Source organism: Lepisosteus oculatus, chromosome 6 (genome assembly GCF_040954835.1).
Source record: "Lepisosteus oculatus isolate fLepOcu1 chromosome 6, fLepOcu1.hap2, whole genome shotgun sequence".
Taxonomy (NCBI): Eukaryota; Metazoa; Chordata; class Actinopteri; order Semionotiformes; family Lepisosteidae; genus Lepisosteus; species Lepisosteus oculatus.
The window spans coordinates 27,508,275-27,534,035 of NC_090701.1; the positions used below are offsets into that span (position 1 = coordinate 27,508,275).

Consider the following 25,761-nt stretch of genomic DNA (forward strand, 5'->3'; position numbering starts at 1 on the left):
AGCATTTTCTATTCCAAAAAAATTAAATAGGACATAAATTACCCTTAAATATACATAATTGTTCTTTGGCCGACCCCGATGACAAGTGTTGAATGAACTTTTGTGACAGAAGAGAACATTAACTTAAAATTCTTGCAGTTTTGTGCTCCTTTTTGTGGTAAATGCGTAATGGGCCTGCGAGGGACTAGTTTCCTATTCAAGGTGTATCCCACCCTGTACCCTGTTGCTTGTGGAGAAAGGCTCCAGCTTCCTCCCGACGCTGAATTGAATGAAGCAGTTAAAAATTCGATGGGTAGTGTAAAGGTATTCCTCCAGGGTTTTAGCCAAGAATTAATCTGCCGCATTTTATTTTTTATTTGACGTTATCTTAATCCTACTCTGTTGTAAAACCTGGATTATGAAGTAATGTATTTTTTATTTGCTGCAGCGAATCAATCAATGTGCCCATGATTCCTCTGGGGCTGAAGGAGACAAAGGAGGTGGATCTTGCTGTTCCTCTAAAGGTGAGACATCACTGTGGAGGAGCTCATTCTGAAAGGCCAAGGTGTTTTAACTCACTAGCCTGTGTCTTCATCTGGTCTGGCATCAGAGTTCAGATCTAACTCGGGGCTTTTCACTGGTTCATCTTAAAACATCATCCAGACATGGGTGGAGTGGTGTGAATGTTTTAATATCTTTGAAGACTTTTCTGTTCAACTGTTTGTGAAGAGCTTAAAACAGAAAAAATAGAAGATGGATATCAAAATCACTACTTCAGAAACTGTATCACACATTGAACCTCTCTATTCTGGCAACATCTGTGGCCTGGTTTGATTTTAGTTAATTGAATATCTGCTAATTAACGGGTGATGCCAAGTTTCTAAATGTTGGGCAAGTTTTTTGTATAGCCATCAGTTCTGGCTCTCAGTGCTCTCCTTATGTCTTCTCTGTTTTCTAAGAGACCTGCAAGAAGTGGAGGTGTTGGCCGTGCTGCTATGCGAGAGTGTGTGAATGTCATTACATCAGAACCTGCAGTTGTTGCATAAACTGGAAACGGCGCATTGGTACTGATGTGTTGTTTAAGAAGCACACAAATCAGATTGTTGCTGAAAACAAGTAGTGTTAGATGTTGAAGGAGCGGAAAAGCAGTAATTTAGGTAGTATATTTATACACTGATTCAAGCTTTGTCAAAATGAATGTGTTTCCATTTCTGGCAAGATAATGGCAAAAATAGTCCACAAAAAACTTTCTGCAGCGTACGATTGTTTGCTAGGCTGACTTCCAAAATTAAAATTGAAAAACAGATGTACGTCTACATTGTGCGACAGTCAAAGCCGCCTCTTTGTATGGTTATGAATTTGTACAGTTATCTCCAGAGGAGGTGTACAGTGACTTTCTGCAGTGCACTACAGTGCCAGGGCATCTGTTGGCATTGTATGTCAACTGATGTACACATCTGAGAAGCATAAGTGCAAGTTTGTTGTCTTTGGGTAAAGTGTGAGCCCAAGGGCATTCAAAGGAGTGAAAAATATCCCCAGTGATATACAATTGCAAGAAAAAGTTTGGGATCCCTTTGAAATTGCCTGGATTTCTGCATTAATTACTCATAAAAATGTAATTTGATCTTCCACTAAGTCACAATAATAGACAAACACAATCTGCTTAAACTAATAACACACAAACAATTGTACTTCTTGTCAATATTGTACACATCGTTTAAACAGTCACAGTCCAGGCTGGAAAAAGTATGTGAACCCTTGTCCCTTGTATTTAGGTACTAGTAGAACCTCCTTTAGACCATTCCTCCTTACAAAACAGGTTTCAGTTCATTGGTATTTCTGGGATTCCTTGCGTGAACAGCTCTCTTCAGGTCATGCCAAAGCATCTCAATTGGGTTGAGGTCTGGACTCTGACTCGGCCATTCCAGAACACAAATTTTCTTCTGTTTAAGCCATTCTGTTGTTGATGTGTTTCAGGTCATTGTCTTGGTGCATCACCCAACTTCTATTAAGCTTCAAGTGACGGACCGCTACCCTGACATTCTCCTGTAAAAGTTCTTGATACAATTTTGAATTCATTGTTCCTGCTATGATAGCAAGTTGTCCAGGCCCTGAGGCAGCAAAGCAGGATGAGATTTTGGTGTTGGTGTGCAGTGCTTTTTCCCCACCAAACAGCGTTGCGGGTTTCTGCCAATTAGTTCAACTTTTCTCGCATCCATCCACAGAACACTGTCCCAGCAGCATTGTGGAACATCTAGGTGGTCTTTTGCAAACATGAGACGTGCAACAATGTTTTTTTTTTTTGGAGAACAGTAGTTTTTTTATAGTGGACACATGAACAGAGACTTTGGCAAGTTCAAGAGATTTCTCCAGGTCCTTTGCTGTTACCCTAGGGTTCTTTTTCACCTCCTTCAGCATTACATGCTGCGCTGTTGCCCTGATCTTTACAGGACACCCACTCCTAGGGAGAGTAGCAACATTACTGAATGTCCTCCATTTGTAGGCAGTTTGTCTTACTGTGGATTCATGAACACCCAGGCCTTTAGAAGTACTTTTGTAGCCTCTTCCAGCTTTATGCATCTCTACAATTCTTCTAAAGTCCTCTGATGTGTCTTTTAATCAGGCCATGGTTCACATGAACAACTCTTTCTTGAGAAGAGCAGGCTCTGTCAGTAACCAACCTTTGTGTGCCTTTTTTAAAGGGCAGGGCACCTCCAACCCACACCTCCAATCTCATCTCATTGATTGGAACACCTGTCTCCAATTAGCTTTTGGAGAAGTTATTAGCCTAGAGTTTCAGTACTGACAAGACAAAGTACAATTGTTTGTGTGCAATCAGCTCAAGCAGATTGTGTTATTGTAGTCTATTATTGTGACTGAAGAGACAGACCACATTTTTATGAGTAATTAATGCAGAGATCCAGGTAATTCCAAAGGGTTCACACACTTTTACTTGCAACTGTTTCAACCTATACAGTCTGAAAAAAAACAACATTCATGTTCATCTGCCAGGGTTTTATTTTAGAAAACAGACTATTCCTAGGCACAGAAAAGGAAAGGTGGCTGCTCAGTGGTTCTCTAGATTTAGCACATCACACCAATCTTCCTAAGAGGTTACAATTCTTTGCCAGAGCTCAGACATCCATTAAGATTCCAAAGCAGTGTGGATGAAATCTGTTCTTTCTAACTAGGAAATGTAACTCTGACGTGTACTACAGAGTAGTGCGGCTTTGTGTGGCTCTCTGACTCTGTCCCCTGCCTCCACAGGACTTCATCTGTGAGCACTATGGAGAAGACGGATCACAGTACGAGAAGGAGATCAAGGAGCTCATGGACCTCAGGCAGGTGAGTATCTGACATATCGGTTACCAAAACATGTCCTGGTATTTTGAAAACTTGCAAAACAATTTATGTGCTATTATTCTTTGTGCTATTTAGCTTGAGTAACCACTGGTTGAGGGGCTGTGAAGAACCATTTTTTTCATAAAACACCTCTTTCAGTGGAGCAGGTGTGGGAGTCTCATGGCGAGGATTTTAAGAGCCTTTAAACAGGATTAGAGCAGCACAGAGTATATCTTAAAGGGGGGTCATCCATTACAATGGAAAACTACATGAAGTGTTTTAGTGTGTCCCCAAGCTGAGAGAACTAGGAATGCAAAAGACTGAAAAATAAATGTAATTTTATGGGCTGCTCCTTTCAAACCCAGAGCTCGAAAATATAAAGGGAACAATTTCAATATAGAAAAAAAATAATAACTTACTCTAAATATCCTGTTATTCATCCATAATAGAGAGAAAGGCTGGCTTTCTATTTCCAATGTCAGTTTGGTAGTATATGACCCAAAAGAACAGGAGTGCAGTTCATAGCTTCCCAGCAGTAGAGATAACCACTTAGTCTTGTTTACCGTTCACAGTATTGAGGCTTTAGCCACTGTAGTCTGTTCCTGCAGGTGACACTTGCCTGCTTCCACTTTGACAGCAGTGAGCCACTATCTCATAACTGGTTCAGTTTCTCTGGGATATAACCAGAATTCTGATACGTTATCACTTCAGTGTGATACACTTTCAAGTTTTCAATGTGTATGTGGGTCCTTGCTTAACTGGTGTCTTTAAATGGCTGTTTTAAACTGCTATAAATGGAGAAAAAGTGGACTGACCTTCTGAAATGAGAAGCATAATGCCTTCAAAGCCAGCACAGGTTTGCCTGAGCTTGTCATATGTGTTCTTCATGTGTATCTGGTCAGGTGACTTTTGACCCCTGCTCTGTGAAATCTCAGCCCTCCTCCATTGCGAATTGCTGCCTGCAAGAAAGCAGAGTGAAAACCAGAGTAGGAGTGGCTAACCTTTCCACCCCTCACAGGCTGTTTTTGTCACAGGACATTTAACCCTGTGCAGACTTCCATTCCACCCATTCAGTAGCACTAAAACCCCTGTTACCACAGCAGATCTCCACAAGACTTTACTAGTAGTTGGGAGACTTCCCATTTAAATTAAAAGTGGTTTTAGCATGTGTAGGACCACTAACTTACAACAGAGTCTTTCATATTTCCAGCTCTTCCATATTTGATAATTGTTTCTCCTTTTTTGTGTGAAAATTGCACATTGTTGTCGTGAACTTATGAATGAAGTTCTTCAGAGCTGGTGTTACTCCATGGTGTGAAAATGCTGGCTGCCTCATCAAAACCAGCCTTTAGAGAGCTAAGAGTCTTCAGAGATATAAACCACTATAAAGCTACTTTGGAAGTTTCTGCACTATAGAAACTGGTTTAAGAATAAAAAGAACCAGGCTTCCTTCGGCTTTGTGAAATCCCCGCTGAAGTAAACTGGTGTCTGCTTGCACCATCTGGCTTCACTTGTGCCTCTACAGCACTTTTTCCAGGGAGACATCTTAGTAAATATTAGTTTAAGTGTCAGCTTAATTGAGTGTGTGTGTACATTTCTGAATTGTCCATGGTTTTATTATTTTGGCAAAAAATAGTTGGAATTCTAAATGGAATAGGGTGGCACAGTGGTGCAGTGATTTGCTTTGCTGCCTTGTGGTGCTGGAGCCCTGCGTTCAGTTATTGGGGTACTATATGTGTGGAGTTTGTATGTTCTCTCTGTGTTTGCGTATTTTTTTTTTTCTGGGGGCTCAGGTTTCCTCCCACAGTCCAAAAAAATTCTGGTAGAATAATTGGCTTCTGGGAAAATTGGCCCTAGTGTGAGTGTGGGTATTTTTGTGACAGTGTGCTGTGCGGTGGACTGACATCCATCCAGGATGACTCCTGCCTTCTGTCCGTTGCTTACTGGGGTAGACTATGGCTGCCCTAAATCCTGAATTGAATAGAAGTGGTTAGAAAATTGATGGATGGATAAATGGAATAGTATTTCAAAACAATTCACTAAGTAGAAATGATATTTAGAAGTGAGAACTGGGGGCATGTCTTTGAACAAAGGATACTAGGAGTATAGATCAAGCTACATTGTTGAAGTCGATATCCTGATTTATTTCAAGAAATGGCTGGATGAAATCCTTTATTACTGTTCTTAATGTACTGTGCAGTTAGGAAGTTTGTAAATGTTTTGAACTAGCAGAAAAAATGCATTCACGTTCACAGCATTTTGTTCAACCCACAGAATTTAATGAGTGTCTTAAAAAAAACTTCCAGGAGCCTCAGAGTGGAATAACCAGTAAAAGTGCTATCTCAGAAGGCAGCTCAGAAGTCCGTGCTGTGCAAAGATTCGGGTTTGAACCTGAATCGCCAGGGGTGGTTTGTCTGGAGCTGGTCAGTAACTTCAGAGTACTGTGCAGTAGCTGCCCTGCTGCTATTTTGAGCTTGCCCGAGATTCACATCACACCTCTAGTCATGCTAACTTACCGTTGGGGGATTCGGTATTGCAAAACTTAATTTGCATTTCTTAATTTAAGAAAAGTGTTGAGTCTTGCCTTATTTATTTCTTCTGCAATATATGTGCATATACGTGGTTTGACTGTAACCCATCATATCTTAGTGAAAATATCGTGTAACATTACCATCTAGTGGAGCAGCTGGTTAATTGCACAACTGTTTTTGCTGTAATCTGAACCATAAACTGTTCTTCACAACTGTTTGCAGAGAAATAACTGGTACTCCTGGTTTATTAAAACCTGCAGTGAAAGAGAAGGAAAGAAGAAGCCTGAGAAAATAAAAAGGCATGCTTCAGCCAGGATTTGAACCTGGGCCTCCTGCGTGGTGTGTGAGAATTCAGCTGTTGAACCACCGATGTTGCTGTGAGCAAGTACTTCATCCCTCTACCAAAACATTTCCCTACGGTGTACTACACCTTGCAAACAATATTAAAAAGGTCATGTTCGGATGTTAAAAGCACAAATTAAAAGAAGCAGGCCTCTTAGTCCAGATCTAATAAAGGGATTTCTTCCTACAGGGATCCCTGAAACCAGTGGTTTCTAGCCTTAACCCAGAGTCCGGCAGCACTAAAGGAAAACTTTCAGAACTCATGCTCTCGAAACAGTATTTTCAGGAGTGCTCAAGAATATGTTTGTACAAGAAATAATCTGTGTATAGGTGTTAATGGCCACCAATTGGTCCAGAGCTCTCATATGTCCTGCAGACCACAAATCACTGGAAACTTATGTTACAATACAAGTTATCTAACATGTTGGATTTAGACAATACCTTTCTGGTTCATATCTTCATCTTTTTCCTATCTGCAAAGGTGAGTAAACCTTATGTCACATGAATAGCAGCAGGATAGAATGAATGACACAAAGTTCAGCCAAATTCCCTAATTTCCAGGAAGTGTTAATTGTCCCATTCTTACTTTTATGACCATAATTTCATTTGTGCAGCAGCAAGAGAGACCGTCTTTTGAGGAAGGAGGTGTTGGTAAAACACATTAAGATTGAGAGTCTTGACGTTCGTGTTGTATTGACCAGGGGCCACTTGTGTGCTCTGTCCCACCAGGCCATGCGCACTCCCAGCCGAAACGAGGCCGGTCTGGAGCTTCTCATGGAGTATTACAACCAGCTCTACTTCCTCGACCATCGCTTCTTCCCTCCGGGCAAGAACTTGGGTGTCTACTTTCACTGGTGAGGCAGCAGAGGACATCTCCTGGGGAGGCTGGGTGTGGGGACAGCATGTGCAGTTGTGTCTGTGGGAACGGTATAAGCAGTGGTGTTTGTCAGCATTATAGACTGCTGCCTTGAAGGACTGTTTTAAAATGAAAAGACGAATGTTGTTGTTTTTTTAATCGTTTACCTGAAAATTTCAAATTGCTAATCAGTTTATTATCAACGGTACCGGGCAACACTATTACTTGACCAAATTTGTTATTAATGGATTTTAAATTCCATACAAATTCATATCAAGTATCCTGCTGCATCCCAATGTTATAGGAATTTCCCTGAATAATCCCCCTATCATTCGGATTATGCTGAAGGGAGAATCTTGTAATCTTGTTTCCTATAGACAGCTGATTCTGTGTGTTCAGGTACAGTTATTAGCCAGTCGGACACTCTGTCCATTCAGAAATCAGTGCAGGGGTACACAAAGCAGGCAGCTGAAAATCACCACAGTCTTCCAGCCTCACAAATGGCCTCCATGAAAATACTCCCCTCTCCTGTTTTCACTTCCCCAGGTATGACTCTCTGACAGGAGTGCCGTCCTGCCAGCGAGCCCTGGCTTTTGAGAAGGGCAGCGTACTGTTCAACATTGGGGCGCTGTACACCCAGATAGGGGCGCGGCAGGACCGCTCCACTGTGCAGGGCATCGAGACCGCCATTGACGCATTCCAGAGGGCTGCAGGTACGTGCCTCCGCAGCACAAAACAACTGCTGCGCTTCATGACCCAGGCCTGTTACATCTTCACTGCTGCACAGGTGTCACCATTTTCAATATAAGTGTTTAAGGCATTTCCACGCTGTTGTAATGCTGGAAGCACCTGTGTGCAGTACTGTACAAAGATAGTGCATTGCTATGCCTTTGAGAAGAGGGCATTCTGTGCCTAGAAATCTAGGTAGATTTTAATAATAATAATAATAATAATAATAATAATAATAATAATAATAATTACTTACACTTACATAGCACTTTTGTGGACACTCCACTCAAAGCGCTTTACAGGTAACAGGGATCCTCTCCATCACCAGCAATGTACAGCCCCCACTTGGATGATGCGACGGCAGCAATAGTGTGCCAGAACGCTCACCACACACCAGCTATCAGTGGGGAGGAGAGCAGAGTAATGAAGCCAATTAATTGATGGGGATTATTAGGAGGCCATGATTGGTAAGGGCCAATGGGAAATTTGTCCAGGACACTGGGGTATCTAATACCCCTACTCTTTTTGAGAACCACCCTGGGAGTTTTAATATCCACGGAGAGTAAGGACCTTGGTTTTATGTCTCATCCGAAGGATGGCGCCCTTTTATAGTAAAATGTCCCCCTCATTATACTGGGCCATCAGGACCCCCACAGACTGCAGAGTGAATGCCCCCTACTGGCCACACTAACACTTCTTCCAGCAGCAAGCTTAGTCTTTCCCAGGAGTCTTCCATCAACGTACTGACCAGGCTCAAACCCGCTGTGCTTCAGTGGGTTGCCAGTTGCAGGGTGATATGGCTGCTGGCTAGATTTTCAGGTACTGTAGCTGGCTGTTAGGGTTGGGATCTTGCAGTGTTGCCAGGAGTAGATCATGTGTGATTCTGGTCATGACAATCGTCAGCACCACAAACCACAGCTCGTTGGCCGACCGTTCTCTGTTGAAAGTGGTTCTGAACGAGTACGAAACTTTCCTGCTTTCCTGGGCGTTTATGGTCCGTGTCTGTTCAGGTGCCTTCAACTACCTGAAGGAGAACTTCTCCAATGCGCCCAGCCTCGACATGAGTGCCCCCTCCCTCAACATGCTGGTGCGCCTCATGGTCGCTCAGGTGCAGGAGTGTGTGTTTGAGAAGGTGGTGCTGCTCCTGGGGGATGGCGACGTTGCTGCCCACCTGCAGGTGGCTCAGGAGGCTGCCAGGGTGAGTGCTCCACACCAACCCCTCGCCACGGCCTGTGCCAGGGTTTGGACAGAGCAGCATTGAATTCAGTTAATTTCTGTATGTGCTAAGGATGACAGAAAGACACCAGCTGTGTGGAATGTTTGCAGACTGACACATTTCAAAGTGACGTGAGGGTGGGGGATAAGTGTTGTCAAAAATACTGCTGTATAAAATAATCTGTATGTTGAGCAAGTGTTAATCCTACATGTACTGTATACTGGTCCTGAAATACACCCGTACTTCTTTTTATACATGTTCTTTTTATGCAAATTCAAAACCATGTGAATTGTTACCCAAATTTTGAAGAACGAAAGCCAACTTTGAAACTACCAAGAAGCGATACGAAGAAAAATTTCGAAACCTCTGCCCAATGTACAGTAGTGAGTGAAGAGGAAGTCCTCATGCGACTCGTTTCATATTGACTATTCCCATCACTTTCCACTAGCTAGTATGGTTGAGAACTAGCACAGAGGATAAGGAGTGGCAGGAGCGACATACAGTTCACTGCGTCTTGCTTTCTGCATTGTTTGAACTTAGTTTTCATTTCATTTCATATTTGTGGGTTAGACTTTTTCATGGACCCTTAAGGTGTTAAGAGAATGAAATTGAAATTTTGTAATTACACTAAAAGCAAATGAAGTTGTTACTGTACAGTACTGTACTATACTTAATGATTCATGATGTCTAACTAGTAAGCATGTCAGTTATTATTATTATTGTTTCTTTTGTCATTTTTTGGTGAAAAATATATTTTTGGGGTCCGGAGTGGATCATAATTTTCCCCCACAAGAAATAGATATTTCTTTTTAGGATTTTTCGCAATACAAAAGGGTTTCTGGGAACGAATTACACTTGCACCTCTTTTTACAAATGTACAGTGGTGCTAGAAAGTTTATGACCCCTTTAGAATTTTCTGAATTTCTGCATAAATTTGACCTAAAATGTGATCAGATTTTCATCTAAGTCATAAAAATAGATAAAGAGAACCCACTTAAACAAATAGCACACAAAAGGATATACTTTTTCATTAATTTATTGATCAAAATGATCCAACATTATTGGCCCATTCCTCCTTACAGAACTGCTTCAACTCAGCGATGGTGGTGGGTTTTCTTGCATTAACTCCCCGCTTCAGGTCCTGCCACAACATTTCTATTGGATTAAGGTCTGGACTTTGACTCCAAAACACAAAATTTCTTCTGCTTCAACCATTCTTTGGTAGACTGACTTGTGTGTTTAGGGTCATTTTCTTGCTCCAAGACCCACCTTCTATTGAGATTCAGTTCATGCACGGATACCCTGACATTCTCCTGTAGAATTTGCTGGTACAATCCAGAATTTATAGTTCCGTCAGTGATGGCAAGCCGTCCTGGTCCTGTGGCAGCAAAACAGCCCCAAACCATGATACTGCCACCAGCACGTTTCACGGTTGGGATGAGGTTTTTATTTTGGAATGCAGTGTTTGGTTTTCACCAAACAAAACGTTTCTCATTGAAGCCAAAAAGTTCTATTTTCGACCCGTTGGTCCACAGAACATTCTTCCTGTAGTCTTCTGTCTCATCCAGGAGGCGAGGCGAGGCGAGGCGAGGCGAGGCGAGGCATGGCATGGCATGGCATGGCATGGCATGGCATGGCATGGCATGGCATGGCATGCACTCACAAACCTGTGGTGAAGACCAGCCTTTGGTAATGAAGACTCAGGTTTGTTTTTTAAATAGGGCAGGGACACCCAAACTCACACCTGATTGTCATCACATTGATTGACACTGCTGACTCTAATTATCTCCTTAACTGAACTGATAATCCTAGAGGTTCACATACTTTTTCTGGCAAAAACATTTAATTTAGGATCATTTTGATCAATAAATGAAGGAAAAGTATATCCTTCTGTGTGTTATTTGTTTTATTGTCCAGCAGCCATATCACCCTGCAACTCACAACTGGCAACCCACTGAAGCTTAGCTGGTGTGAGCCTGGTCAGTACCTGGATGGGAGACCTCCCGGGTAAAACTATGGTTGCTGCTGGAAGAGGTGTTAGTGAGGCCAGCAGGGGGTGCTCACCCTGTGGTCCATGTGGGTCCTAATGCCCCAGTATAGTGATGGGGACACTATACTTTAAACAGGCGCCGTCCTTCGGATGAGAGGTAAAACTGAGGTCCTGACTCTCTGTGGTCGTTTCTCGAAAAGAGAATGTAACTGGCCAAATTTCCCAAGGGCCATTGGCCCTTACCAATCATGGCCTCCTAATAATCCCCATCTATGAATTGGCTACATTACTCTGCTCTCTTCCCTACTGATAACTGATGTGTGGTGAGCATTATGGCACACTATGGCTGTCGTCGCATCATCCAGGTGGTGCACATTGGTGGTGGTGGAGGGGAGTCCCCATTACCTGTAAAGCGCTTTGAGTGGAGTGTCCAGAAAAGCGCTATATATATATAAGCAATTATTATTATTATTATTGGGTTTTGTTTGTTCTATTTTTATGACTTAGATGAAGATCTAATTTTAGGTCAAATTTATGCAGAAATTCAGAAAATTCTAAAGGGTTCGCAAACTTTCTAGCACCACTGTATGTGCTCATGAAGTTTCTTTAAAGCTGACTTTTACGGTACCTGAGGGAGATGTTTCAAAGTATTGAAGGAATGTTATAAATTTTATAAAAACTAACAGACTGCTTATCTTTTAGTTTTCTAACTGCTTATAACACTAGCAAGTGGGAACATACAAGGGGGCATCTATAGGTCTGTGAGTACAGCTCATGGCTTAAATATAGTAAAAAGGGAAGTCGAATTTCTTGTTTTGCAAATGTAAGCAATAACGAAAGTCTCAATAAGGAGTTGTTTTCCGTTATTCAAGCTTGACTAAGAACGAATGGTTCGTTTTAGAGATGAGGTAATCTATGCTAAAGGTAGGAAGTTTGTCTGTTACTGTGTATAAAAAGCGCTGAGCAACATCTTTCGGAGAGACTAGCTTCTGCAAGATGATCTCCCGAATAAACAGATCTTCTTTCACCAACATCCGGACTCTGACATTTTAATATTTCTACAGTATAGATTGGCAGATAGGGAGAGAATTGTATGCCTCTACTCTCTGAAGATGTCTATTCATAAGAAAAATTTAAACTTACTTCAAACCGTTGCTGAACTGTGCTGTGACTTCATATAATGCTACAGTAGCCAGTCCTTCGACAGCTTGTGAGCCGGCGAAAGAGGCGACTGCATGGAGAGCAGTGAGGTGTGAACTGAAGGCGCTGCTTCTCTCTCGGCCCTGGACAGGTGGCTGATGTGTACTCACTGGTGTTCCAGACCATGGCCCAGCCACCCGTGAAGGACTATGTGCCCTTTTCCTGGGCCACCATGGTCCAGGTCAAAGCGGAGCACTTCAAGGCCCTCTCTCATTACTATGCTTCTGTCGCACTGTGCGACCACGACGGTGAGTGTCTCTGCGCTTTCCAATTAATTGCTGTTCTCAATCTCCAAGTCTTTTCTTTTGAAGAGTTCAGTAAATGGTGAAAATGTTGAATGGATCAGTCATTCTTCAGTGGTTTACTAAACATTGCCTTGCTACTGTCATCTGATTTGGAGACGTAGTATAAGACTTTCGACAGTAACACCACCAAAGCAACAGTAAACACAGCAGCAAAAGGATGTTCCGTCTTGCTGGAGAGAATCAGCAAGAGATTCACATTCTGGCCTGCATTTTCACAACATGGCACATTGTTTTACGAAACACACTTACAATGTTAGACATAGGTGGAAATGTGTATTTAAAACTGAGAAAGGGAGGAACTTTTTTGCACAATTTTAATTGTGGGAGTAGGGAACAAGCTACCCAGCCACGTGCTTGAAAAAAGCCAAAATCTCAGTTTTGGGAAACAGCTGGATGAGATTATTGGATCATTTAAATTCTAACTATCGAACAGGGCTGAATGACCTCTCATTTGAAATATTTCTTATGTACGTATGTGCTTTGCCACATTACGGTGTGCGTGTGTCTGCCGGCAGTGCCTTCTGCGGAGGACGAAGGCAAGAGCGAGAAGGCGCTGTTGCAGTTTCACGCCACGAAGCCACAAGGGCCCTCGCTCAACGTGGTGCTGCGGGATGCCGAGGAGAGGCGCAGGCTGGGTGAGCACTGTCTCCTCACCGCATGTCTGCATGGGTCCACAGATACACAGATGCAGGAAAGTCTGCCTTCAGTGGGGGTGTCAGAGCCATACGTGTCCACATAATCTCAGGGGTCCACACCTGTACGACAGGAGACCGGAACAGCCCACTCTGAAACCAACAGATGCACAAGGCAAATCCTCTTTTGTATGTAGTGTTTGCTGTGGGTGTTCAGTGTAAAATAAATGCAGGTCCAATTCTTTGAGACTTTACAAAGAAGTCCCAGACTGAGATTGAGTCTCAAGGTCTCAAATACTTTTTCTGATGTTCTTCAAACTATACATGAGCCTGAAATGCCAACAGGACAGAACTCGACTGTTAAAAACTAGTCAGTCAGTTTGCTCACATGCATCTGTCTTTTACAAAAAGCTACAGTAAGTTCAATGTAATTAAAACTATACTCTTGCTGTGTGTAGAGCACAAAAGACAAAATCTGCTGTGTAAATAAGTATGGAACAAACTACCCTGCCATGTAATTGAAGCCGATATCTGATGTTTGTTTGTTGAGGTGAGATACTTGCATCAATTAAATATTAACTTCCAAATGAGCTAGATGGGATGAATGACCTCCTGTTGTTTGTCACTGTTTTTATATGTAAGACATTATGCAACATTGCTGACTGTCTCGATTGCTGTTTCATCAGTTTCATCAGTTTCCGGAGACACTCTGCTCTGACACCTTAATAGCGTCCAGATACCATCTAAATCAGTGATGCCTAAATCCCGTTTAGATTTGTTATTCTGGGGTCAGACTAGCATAACACCTGAACCTTTTTAGACTTGAATAGAGAAGATCACGAGACCCAAAACAAGTGTCCTCAAGTGCACTATAAACGTCAGCCCCTTCAGAATTAACAGTTAACATTTAACAGAACAGCACTGGAAGAATTAACATTTCCAGAGCACATACCTGGAAATGTGAAAGAACATTTACAGCAAAGCAGTCAACAGGAGGCACTTCTTAAGACAAAGGGATGTTGAAGTCTGGGACAAGCTACCCACTCGTGTTGTTGAAGCCAGTACCCTGACTTCTTTCAGGGGATGGCTGGATGAGATCTTTGGATCATTAACTATTAACCACCAAACTGGCCTGAAGGTCCTCTCGTTTGTAACGTCTTTTCTTTTCTGTAATACAGTGGAATAGTTACAGAATTTTTTTAACGCTTCACTACATCTCATACTTCAGTGTATGAGCACAGGGTTGACTGTGCGATTTCCAGTGGTGATAAAAAGGAACTGCAACGCTATTTTCATATATTGGAGTTAGAAAGAATCAGCATTGATGGACTAATGACTAAATAATGAACTAAAATGTACACAGTAACTTGTAAAACCTATATTTTAACATCACAAAATAGATTAAATTTCCAGGTATGCGCAGTGCTATGTTCTGCTTTTTAGAATGTGGCAACAAAACTTCCAGGGACGTTTGTGACCCCTTGACACTGTAAACAAGCAAGCTAGTGAATATATCTCTTTTAATCCAATAGAACTATTGCTTTTGATTTGGAGACTTTTTTTCAGACAAATACTACTTATTTGTTAACTCCGCATGCAGATCAAGTTGGAACATTTCTGCGGTGAAATGTCTGCTGCACAATCTATATTCATACGCTCATACATCACATTACATTAGTCATTTACGGAGACTAGGGAGCAGGAAGGTGCCAAAACAACAACAACAAGACTTGCAGTATTTTCACAAAAGGTTTGTGCTTAATTCAAAATTCGGAACATTTTTCTATACCGTCAAGGAAGTTATTTAATAACCGCAGTTCCCCCTTCACTGTGAACGCATGCGTTCCTGAGCTCGAAGCTCATGGCCGGTGTGTGCTGTGTGCAGGAAAGGCGCACCTGAAGAGGGCTGTCATCCAGCACGAGGAGGCCATGCGCATTCACAGCCTCTGCAGGATCCTCCGCAAGATGGACATCCTGCAGGAGGTGCTGTCTTTCACGCACAGGCGCTCGCTGGACAAATACTCTGAGATTGACCACGAGGATGACTTTTTTGAGACCTGTGAGGTTCCTAGCATTCATCGTGAGTACTGGGGCTTTGGGTATTCTTTGTTATCCCTCTGAAGGCCATCTTATCTTAGTCTCCTAACATGTACTGTAAGATATTGTCGAAATATTTTTTTTCAATTAGCTGCTTAGTTTCAGTTTTTGCAGTCTGTGACAAAGCAGGCTCCAGCCACCATGTTAGGAAAAGTGAAACATACATATTCGACCAAACAATAGGTTCTTCTTGCTGTGGCTAGTAAGTAGTATTTGCACCTGTTGGTGCACACAATTAAAGAACACAGGTTCATAAGTATTTAAAATCATCACAAATACTTATACAAAATAACAGACTCAATAATACTCACTTCCTGCTTGAAGGACCCATAGAACCAGACACCAATAGTTGTCTTTATCGTGCCAGAGGGAAAAATGTTCTCCAGAGATTGGACAGACCAGCTAATGCCTAGTTAATGTTAATTTATTCACATTGAGTAAAATATTATATAAATGTTTAAAGAATAGTATGTTTGAAATTATTACAATTTATTTTATTTGATATGTTATAGGTAAAAGTAAGAAAATTGCAAGTTTTCTTACTTAAGTTGAACAGCAATTTAAAAAGTTGTGCCAAGTTTCTGTTTTTCTCAGCTTATATTGCACTAGAATAAATATTTATGCACTGAAGCGCTGCTGTGTGCTTGCTTTCTTTATAATTGATTTTTTGCATGCCTTTTTGGCCTGAGATACCCTCACCAAAGTTGTGGTGTGACACAGTCTAATTCTTGTACACACATTTCATTAAAATAAATTGCCACTAAAAATTATTGCATTTTTTTCAGATGTCTGCCCTTGATAAAGAAATAAAGAAGTCCAAAAGATTCTTATCTGCTGAAAGTCACAAACTGGGTTTTTCACATAGTCTTGTGTGAACCCGGGCAGTGATATATTTTCGGACACTATGATATTAAGTAAAGTGAGATCATCTGTAAGGAGCGGTCTTCGTGTTGGCATGTTTTTGTGAAATGTCACTGCTTTGTGACACATTCTACCACGGCAGGTTAGCATTAGTACTGGAGCCTCTGATGGGGTTTATTCCAAATCCCAAGCCCACAAAGTTCATTCTACATGCTCTTCTAGCAAAACATTTCTGTGAAATTGAGGTAAATCTCAAAATAGCTTTTATTCTTCTGTTTTTTTCAGCTAAAACGCAGCAGAAGCCAGAAATCAAAACTCCAAACTTTTCAAAAATTAGAATTACCGACATTTTTCACCAGCTGGTAAGTATTTGTAAAGGGATATGCAGGACTGTGGCTGTAAACAAGTGAGCAAGTAATAGGTTTATTCCATTTTGAAAAAAAGAAGAAAGAAAACACAGTGTTTCGGCCATGGAGCCTTCTTCAGTGCCAATGTTTTGTGTAAATGTGTGTGGAAATAGTGGTATTACTGATCCAGCTCTTGTTTCTGGTCACCTTTATTAAAGCAAAGAGCAAATCCAAATTTAATTTGGAAAGCATTCCTTACAATAACTTACCACATTGAAATTAAAGTCTAAAGAAGGTGGTAACAGTATTCAGTAGCCCCCACCATTCTATAGAGATGGGTTCACTTTCAGTGCCTCTGGCGAGACGTGAACCTGTAGGGCACTGTATACTGTTCTTCTGCTGAAAACATGTACTTGAAGCTGCACAGCAGCCCCCTCTGCTGGAATCAGACAAGCGCACACTTGGAACGTGCTTCAGATCAACTGCTCACTCTGCAGCCCTTCGAATTCGCATTGGTTTTACTTCTCTCACCTCTCTCACACATTATAGCTGGCTTTCTTTATAACAATAGGTGTGGCAGCTGTGTGAAAGTACTGTAATGGACCTAAGAATATTGGAAAGTTTTCAGATGAAAGGAGGCCATTCAGCCCGTCCATGCTGTTTTGATCTTAGCATTTTCTTGAACAAGCCCAGGTACTGTGGCAGGGTAGTGTCCTTCAGACTCCTGCTGCCCTTGATTTTAAAAGACTCTTTGTTTGAAAGACCAGGTTGCCTGTAGAGCTGCTGCTTTACATTGTATATATCTCCTAAGCAAAAGGATGTGCTTGTGTGTGTATCTCCAGGGCCCTCTGTCGGTCTTCTCGGCCAAACACCGGTGGAGCGCCCAGCGGCGGGTCCGTCTGGGGAGGGGGGAGAGGAGCTTCGGCCTCACACTGCGGGGGGACTCGCCAGTGCTGGTTGCTGGCGTCGTGCCAGGGGGCTGTGCTGCGGTACTCCCTTCTTCTCCATTACTCTTTGGCTCATTCCTCTTGGCAGTTTAAGACTGCACAGCCCTAACTTACAGCTAACAGCAGGGCCAGGGTGCTCTTGCAGTGTATCCATAACAGAGAAAATTCTTATTAGATTATTAAGAATGTAATTACTGATATTCTCTGTATTATTGTATATATAACTATTATAATAATAGTATTAGTAAGAAGTTCAAGTACTGTAGGTAGCTGCGTCAGCATACAGGCTGAAAAAAAACAAGCAAAGGTTTATTCCATGCTGTAAAGAGAAGAAAAGAAACAACATTTCGGCTGCGGAGCCTTCTTCTTCTATTAAGAATATAATTACTGATTTAACAAGTATTTGTTTACTCGCCACTCTGCCTTTCATCTGACCCTGTCTGTCTCAGCCAAAACAGTTTGCTTGAAACTCTTCCGGTCGCCGATTTTCTGCCCAGCGTCTTTTTCCCTTGCGTGTCTTTTTTTAAAAAAGTGAGCCACACCAGTCCGGCCTGTCCACACAGGGAAAACAAACTGCCTGCTGGAGTTGTCCACTCTCCCCTTTCTGTCTGCCCATCCTGAAGATGGCTCCCCTCCGTGGGGCTCCAGCAGAGTCTCCCCCAGGGGCTGCCACCCATCCTCCCCTCTATACCCATCTATTCCTTCCCTCCATCACTCTCTCAATCCTTCCTTGCCTGCCTGGTTTGCTCCTTCCCTTCTTCAAACTTCTCTTTCCGTCTTCATCGTCAGGTGTCCCACCCTCCCCCACATCCTGCAACATCTTCTGTATTAGTTTCTTTCCCTTCCTGCATCCACCGGACTCCCCGTTCACATCCCTGGCAGCCCTATTAATCTGTTAGCCTTATCCCCTTTCATCTTCTGTTTGAAACTCTCTAACTTTAATTCGGCAACTGTGTTAAGGGGTCCCACTTGCTTCTTTTGGGGGATACCAGACTCTTCAGCCAGGAGGGTAATCCAGTAATGCAAACTAATTCAGATCTACTCCCTTTTAATTAGACCACACAACTTAAATAGGAGTTCCCCGGGGGATTTAGCGAGCACTCCTCTACAGGATAATACAAGGAGGTTTTGACTATACAGTGTGACCATCAGTAATTATACTTTGTCAGGTGTGTGGTATCAGTAAGGGTCTTTCAGGGGAGCAGCAATGAGATGCTGTGTGTGTTTCAGGAGGCAGGCCTGCGGGAGGGAGACTACATTGTGTCTGTGGATGGGGAGGACTGCAGGTGGGCCAAGCACGCCGAGGTGGTGCAGATCCTGAAGAGCTCAGGCGAGGCAGGCGTGGAGCTGGGTGTCATCACCCTGCACAGCCCGGAGCAGGGAGGACAGGTAGGACGCTCCACACTGGCTTGTCGCCATCACCGTGGGCATGAGAGGGACTCCGCAGGGAATGTCGAACCACTTTTCACAGCTCCTGAAACAAACTCTTCATTTTTGGGGTATCAGTAGTTACTTAAAAAATCCAGTACTAGGGCTAGTACCTAGGTATCCAGTACTAGGGCTGGGATAGTCAATAATTTGGTTATAATAAAGAAATTCTGATACAATGGCACCGGGGTGCAGTGGGTAGCATTGCTGCTGTTTGCATGGAGTTTGTATATTCTCCCTGTGTTCGCATGGGTTTCCTACCACAATCTAAAGACATACTTCAAGGTTAATTAGCTTCTAGAAAATGTGGCCCTTGTTTGTGGTTGTATCTGTCTGCTCTGCGATGGATAAATGTCCTATCCAGGGTGTACCCTGCCTTGCACCTGTTGCTTGCTGGGATAGGCTCTGGCTGCCCTGTGACCCTGTATTGGATGAATAATATAAGAATAAAATACTTTTTGTGACAATTACTTTTTTGCATTAAAAAATAAGGATACATTTAGTCTATTTGGCCTTTAGTCAAATTAGGTGCTAAAATTAGGGCCAATATTTTGGATTTTCAGAACCACAGCTTGTTGTGTCCAAACAAAGTACCAAATCAATTACTTTCAGTCACCAGGATGGGTGGAATTTGTCCTTTTAGGGTGCCCAGTAACCGCAAATGCTATTTTAGAAATTATTTTTTTCTTCTGTATCTGGTTTATTTTTTTGGCTTTGGAATTTTCTTTCATTATTTTTTATTGTGTACTGTGTTCTGTATGTATTCTCAAGTTCTTTGAGATGATTGAAAGGTGGTAAACAAAACAGCTTATGATTTGAATATACTTCCTGGCACTGGGCCTGTATTCCTTCGACAGCGTGCTCACCAGATTTTCCTCTGTGCAGGGAGAGAAGAAGTGTGTGCTGCTCTCTGCGGGGGGTGACAAGGAAAACACACGGCTCAAGAATCCCAGCACGGCCGTCCGAGGCTCCGGCTACCTGTTGCTCTGGAATAAGAAGAAGAGCAGCACTGCCAGCAAAAAGAGGGCAGGTGGCACCTTCAACCTCCCGTTTACCAACTTCCGAGACAGCGAGGCCATGTACTAGGCAGGGAGGCGGAGGGAGACCCAGAGAGACACCAATCCAAGCTCACCTCCTGAGAACGACCTTGAATACAGGTGGACTAAGCAGAGGGTGGACAGTGAGCGAGAGAGTAAGATGCCCGGGCCGACAAGACGGCAGGCTCTCGAGAGACACGCCAGGATGATGACCGCAGAAACCAGAAGGAAAGCCAGTAATTGGCGACCGAGAAAACAGAGATTCCCTCAGAGGGCGGACTGAGGTGGTGCCGGGTATGACTGTGGCACACATGGTAGAGACATGGTTTTTACTGCTGTCTTAAATTTCACACACAGCCATAGCGTGTATTGAGAAGAAAATAGGAACCATGGGCAATGTGCCCATTTCAGGAACTGCAGCAGTGTAGACATTTTTGTGGTGAGGTGAGGTGGATGTTGGGGACAACATGAGCTGCAGCTAACTTTAGGTAGACAACTGCGCAACAGTACTCAGAGCTGGAAGCCATCCAGCACGTAGAGCCAATAAGCCAGTGAGACCATGCTCTTGTATGGCTTCCTGGTTACACCATACTGACTAGCTCTTTGGCTTCGATTGATAACTGCTTCCGCCTGTGGGCTGCTTTGAATTCAACAGTGAAATGGGACCCATAGGATACACTTAGAAACTCACTGGAAGTCATTCTTAAACCAAGAACAAGAAGTGTGCTTTTTACGCAAAGGGTTTTTGGGTTCTGGAACAAGCTGTCCAGCCATGTTATTCAAGCTTATACCAAGAAATGGTATCATCCTTCGCTTCTGTCCAGAAATTGATGGCTGAGATAAATGGGGTCACAAGCAGGCCAGTGAGCTAGATGGGCTGAATGACCTTCATTTACAGACTGTGACCAATACACTTAGTAGCAGAATATATTTCTAACAGACTGACCACTCACACAGAACCATGAGTCAGCGCAACACAGCTCTCAGTGTTTTGAAACCGAGATGCCCTGGCACAGGCTCCTGATGGCTGAGCAAGGAGACAGGGCTCTTGCAATGTTATTACCCTGGCAGAACTGGCCAAGCCACGTGCACAGAGTGGGGAAGCACAGTGTTTCACTTGGGCACTGTATTGTACTCATTCTAGCTGCCACTGGACCCTCTTGAACTAATCTCAAGTCTAAACACCAGCACATTCTTTGTAGCTGTGTGTTGGGACATTGAGTCAGTGTAAATGAAAAGAAAATTAAAATTCACAAACAAAACCTTTTGAAGATAAACAATGTTTTGCTCTTTGACGTGACTGGTTCAGTTGTCAAAAAACAACCATTTCTGTTAAATGTAATTATATGTAATATATTTTTTAAAAAGTGACTATAGAGAAAAACTGTAGGGGCTGAGGAAAGCAAGATGGAAGATCATGTCTCTTTAAATGAGAAAATATACAGTATTGCCAGCATCATTTTTGGAGATACCTGACTCGTGCACTGGGTTCTCTTTAGATGAGTGACCTGGGATCTGTAACACAGACAAGCTTTCAGTTCAAGTTTGAGTGGAATAATATTAATTACACATTACAAAAGTGATTAAAAAACAAATCCATGAGTTTGATCTTGAAAAAAATGGCATTATGTTTTGATAAATAGCCTGGAGGCCTATCAATGTTATCTTTCCTGGTTTTACACTTTATTTATATCTACACTCTGATTAACATGCACAAATAGAGCATTGTGAAAATGTTAACCCTTTTTTCATTTAACTTTCTGGAGTCATGGGTGGCATGGTGCCACAGTGGATAGTGTATTTGGGGTGCCTGCTATATAGAGTTTATATGATGTGTTTACCTCCTCTAAAAGACATGCTAGTTATGTTAAATGGTATGTCTGAATTGTTCCTGTGTGCTTGTTACATGTGTGCCTTTTGCTCCTGGTAGAGGCACCAGGTTCCCTCACACCTCACTTACCAGAATTAAACAGCTTTTTGATAAAGTGTGGATGGATAGTGCAGCCATAATTCCACTTCCTACCCACAGCCCTTTGCAGTACACTAAATAGGAAGTCAATGGGTTTAACAACAGTGGTTTTATGTAGCTCATATTACAGGGCTCCCCTGGAAGCATTTTTCTGTAACTTGTTTCCTTGTTCTGTTTCTCAGTGGTTGTGTAAACATCAGGCTTTTTAAGGAGGGAATCTTTCTTCCAGCACTGTTCCCTACCTTGTGTTGCACTCTTGTGGTTTGCCCCCAAAACAGGGCCGCAATTAGTACAGTCAGCATTGCTGTGTTGACACTTAGATGTCCAAGTCATTTCATGGTCTGAAAACAGCGTGAAACAGAGAGGGATAAAATCATATTACTTTTGAAAGGTTTCCTAGTGCGATGCCCTTTGTTGTGAAAATACTTTACAGACGGTTTTCCTGACACAGTGGCTTCACCCACATGGGGAACTCTGTACAGCTAGCCATGTGGTTCGTGGAGATGCTGCTCTTTGCACACTGCTACCATCCTTGCCAGCGGGGGACTAAGGCAGCTCATCTGGAAAACTGAGTTTTAATCCGAGACTTGGAGTACGATGCACATTTCCAAGAGAAATATTGCCTGGGGTAAGGAAGATCTTGTCAAGCTGTATTGTTAAGGTGGCTGGTTCACTGTGACCTTCCAGGGAATGGTGTTCGGATCTCCCTGATGGAAGTGAAGGGTTCCAGGATGAAGTATTTCAAAATCATACTCTTGTCATGACAGCTACATCAGTTGAACATACTGAGTGACCCTTCTCCTCAAACATAACAACGCACTTGTTTTCTCCCTGGCTGGTGGTGTTTTTCTAATTCCCCCAGATACCAAGATGTTGGTATTGTTCAAATATTGCTTTCAAAGTGGAAGCCACTACAGCAAGCAAATAATTTCATTAATTTATGGGAGAAGTCTGTTCTTTTTTTACAATTAAACAATCCAATTAACCATTTAAAATAGCACTGGATGTATTGTTTGAAATTGGTGAGTGAGGTGCTTGTTAAAGCACAGCTGTTCATGTACTGGAGTGTTCTAGTCTCAGGGCGCTAGGCTTAGTCCCGGGGTACATGTGAGTCTTTCTTAGAAACACTTTCCCAACATCAGCAGGCTGCTACCAAGCATGAGAGGCTGAATGTGTACTGTTTCATACTGTATATCTCAGGGGTGCCACACTGTATCCTTTATGTTTAATTTTGTCACAATTTAACAGTTCTGGTTTGGAATAGGACAATTGCATATTGTAGTGGGGGTTTCAATAAAGTCATCTAAAAGCCAAACTTATGTTTAAATGAAGTGGAAGGTAGGAAAATGTCTGTTTTTATTAATCTGAATTTGTAATGTATCAAGCAAATTCACAGCATTCCTTCAAGAAGGTTTAAAAAGATCAGTGGAGTTCTGTATACCACCATGGAATGGTTGATAAAATTTAAATCAATCACCTGTTTCTGTTCGAGCTGAATTTTAATTTATGCGATGTACAGTGGTTATTTCATCAAGCAGTAGATCTTCTTGAAGACAAAGTAGATGACAGTTGAAAATTTTAGTAGCATGATTATATGGATTATGATACTTTTTGCTGATAAAAAAAGATACACTATGAATTTGAGATGCATCCTTAACCTTAGGTGTTTGCAAAAAAACAAGAGTAAAACAAAAGGAAATATTTCCAAAGGAAATCCAGATGTTCCTACCTGAACAGATAGTTTTATTTCCTAAAGTATTGCTGATCGATACAAACACCAGGGGAGACGGGGAGAACGCAAATCAAAACTTACTTCTGTTTTTCCTGTAGCGGAGAGGGTATTTCAACTCTTCAGTCCTTCCTGGACGGTGTGGCTTGGGAATCGTCTAATGAGCCAGTTCTCTGCTGGGATAAGCCCCTGCTGGCTTTGGTTGCTCCAGGATTGTGTGAAGCTGGGAGCTTGAGCTAAGCCCTAAGGATGAACACAGACGAGCCCTGGCCGAAATCCGGGACAAGACAATCTGATTCTTTAATCCAGATCAGAGGTGGATCGTGCAGTGTCTTATGGGACTTTTCAGAGTGTTTGCAGGTGTTTAAATGGGTGTTATTGCCATTGCATTTTTTCTTTTAGTTTTTGAGGTCTGTAGGCTTCTGCATCTCTCAGGCAGGACTTTAGAAACCAGCTTGGCAGTGAATTATGGTACATTATTCTCTGTGTGTCACTTCTCTCAGGTAGGACTCAGAGCAGGCTTGCGAAGCCTGCCCTGCTCCTCACTCTGGTTAGAGAAACCATATTTGTGAAAAGGCAAAGGCCAATAAGGGTATTACCCTGACTACAGAAACAGTTGCCTAGAAAGCCTTTCCTATTGCATCTAGAGAACTGGAGCCACCTCCTCTTCTCAGTGTGATACACTTAATTTTGTGCCCTCAAACTCGCTTTCTATACCTGTGTTTGAGTGAATATTACCTCTTGTTCACAGGTTTTGCAGCACCCACCAGGTCCTTGGCATATTTGCTATGTAAATTGGGATTTTTATTCTTCCTGTTATTTTAATGTATAATGAGGTGAGATCTAACAGAATGCATAAGGGTACAGAATGTAACAATAACTCACATGACTTGTGAGACTGAAGAGCTTTGCTGTGATACAGAGAACACCGAGCAGCTTTCTGTCTTTATTTCTTTGTAGTTCAATTCTGATACCTTTGTCACTGGTATCATGGATCCTTGGATAGCACAAAACAGCCTTCAAGTTTGTCCAGTCTGGAAAATTATTTAAAAATGTGCCAAACTAATGGAAGGCATTCTGTTAACATACTAATTAGTCCAAGTCATAACATGCTTGTATAATAGGGTGATCTGCACTAACCGCTGGTAAACGTTGTTAATATTTACACTGAATAAATATATTGCAATACTGGTATCATACAAGAAAACTGAGAAGGAGCGAGTGTCATGGAGAACTGCCCAAAATCACTGAAATGAGCTAGGTGAAATGGCTGTGCCAAGAGGGCCTATACATAGTTGTGTCTTTGTCCAGGGAAAATTTTTATTTAAGGTTTTTCTGTCCTGTGAACATTAATGTATTGTTAGATATATGTATAATGGTTCTGCTGCTACCATCAGGCTTTTTCTCTGCTGTCAGCTGTAAACTATGATGAACTCTTCCAGAGGTTAGTGTATTTTGTGTATGTCTTAATGCCCATGTTTCAATTTCTATGTAAAAATACTGTTTTGGAAATTGTGTGCTGTTTGCTTTGATTGTGAGTTAATATTCCTAAGTGCAGTGATAGAGTTTGAGAGAAATGGTGTGGTGTGGTTCAACAATTCGGATCCTTTAGACTTAATGGTGGGAAGCTGAAAACAGCAAAGCACCAAATTTCAAGACAGTTTGCTCTACAGATGAAAACCATGTGTGTGCAATTGCTTCGATCTGTCAGTAGGTGGTGCTCACACACAGTAGAATCTCCACAGAAACGGCAGACAAGACCCAGTTGTCAGCGCTTGGCTGGCGACTCGAAACGGAAGATGTGCTCAGATGAATAAAGTGAAGAAATCTGAAAACCATGTGTACATTTCTCAAATTCATTTTTTTGTTTTCCTGCAGTGGTATGCGAAGTTCAAGCAGCCCAATGAGTTAAAGGGGGCATTTTCCAAAGCTTCCTGGAACGGGAAGTGGGAATATGATGGCGGCACACCCAGGCTTCACGGCACTGCTGATCTGATAATGGCCAAACATTCCTTTTTTAAACTGCCTTGAAGAAAAAAAGAAAACTTGGGTTAACTCTTACCAGGGCCCTCTGATTGGAGCTCACAGTAAACTTGGACCATGTAACTCATACATCAGTAACAAGATATTTAAAATGCAAGGCAAATACTCACAATTCTGCCATTGATTGCCTTTATTTGCCTTTATTTGACAGACTAGGGGACTATAGGACTCCCCTAAATTG

The 25,761-nt window shown here is 42.2% G+C and overlaps 1 protein-coding gene across 5 annotated transcripts in view; it reads left to right on the forward strand.

Annotated features, from left to right (window-relative positions):
• Positions 1-25,372, forward strand: part of rhpn1 (rhophilin, Rho GTPase binding protein 1) — a 48,784-nt gene extending 23,412 nt beyond the window's left edge. For 4 of the 5 annotated variants that reach the window (XM_006634211.3, XM_069191133.1, XM_015354263.2 and 1 more), the window contains 12 exons: positions 428-503; positions 3,247-3,324; positions 6,924-7,048; positions 7,597-7,763; positions 8,790-8,977; positions 12,277-12,433; positions 13,006-13,125; positions 15,008-15,202; positions 16,366-16,442; positions 17,270-17,416; positions 18,605-18,763; positions 19,688-25,372. In XM_006634211.3, coding sequence (XP_006634274.1) covers positions 428-503; positions 3,247-3,324; positions 6,924-7,048; positions 7,597-7,763; positions 8,790-8,977; positions 12,277-12,433; positions 13,006-13,125; positions 15,008-15,202; positions 16,366-16,442; positions 17,270-17,416; positions 18,605-18,763; positions 19,688-19,888 — 1,690 coding nt within the window. In that variant the 3' untranslated portion in view covers positions 19,889-25,372. The remainder of the gene's footprint in view (positions 1-427; positions 504-3,246; positions 3,325-6,923; positions 7,049-7,596; positions 7,764-8,789; positions 8,978-12,276; positions 12,434-13,005; positions 13,126-15,007; positions 15,203-16,365; positions 16,443-17,269; positions 17,417-18,604; positions 18,764-19,687) is intronic. The other variant, XR_001479179.2, reaches the window with a different exon arrangement.
• Positions 25,373-25,761: the final 389 nt, after the last annotated feature.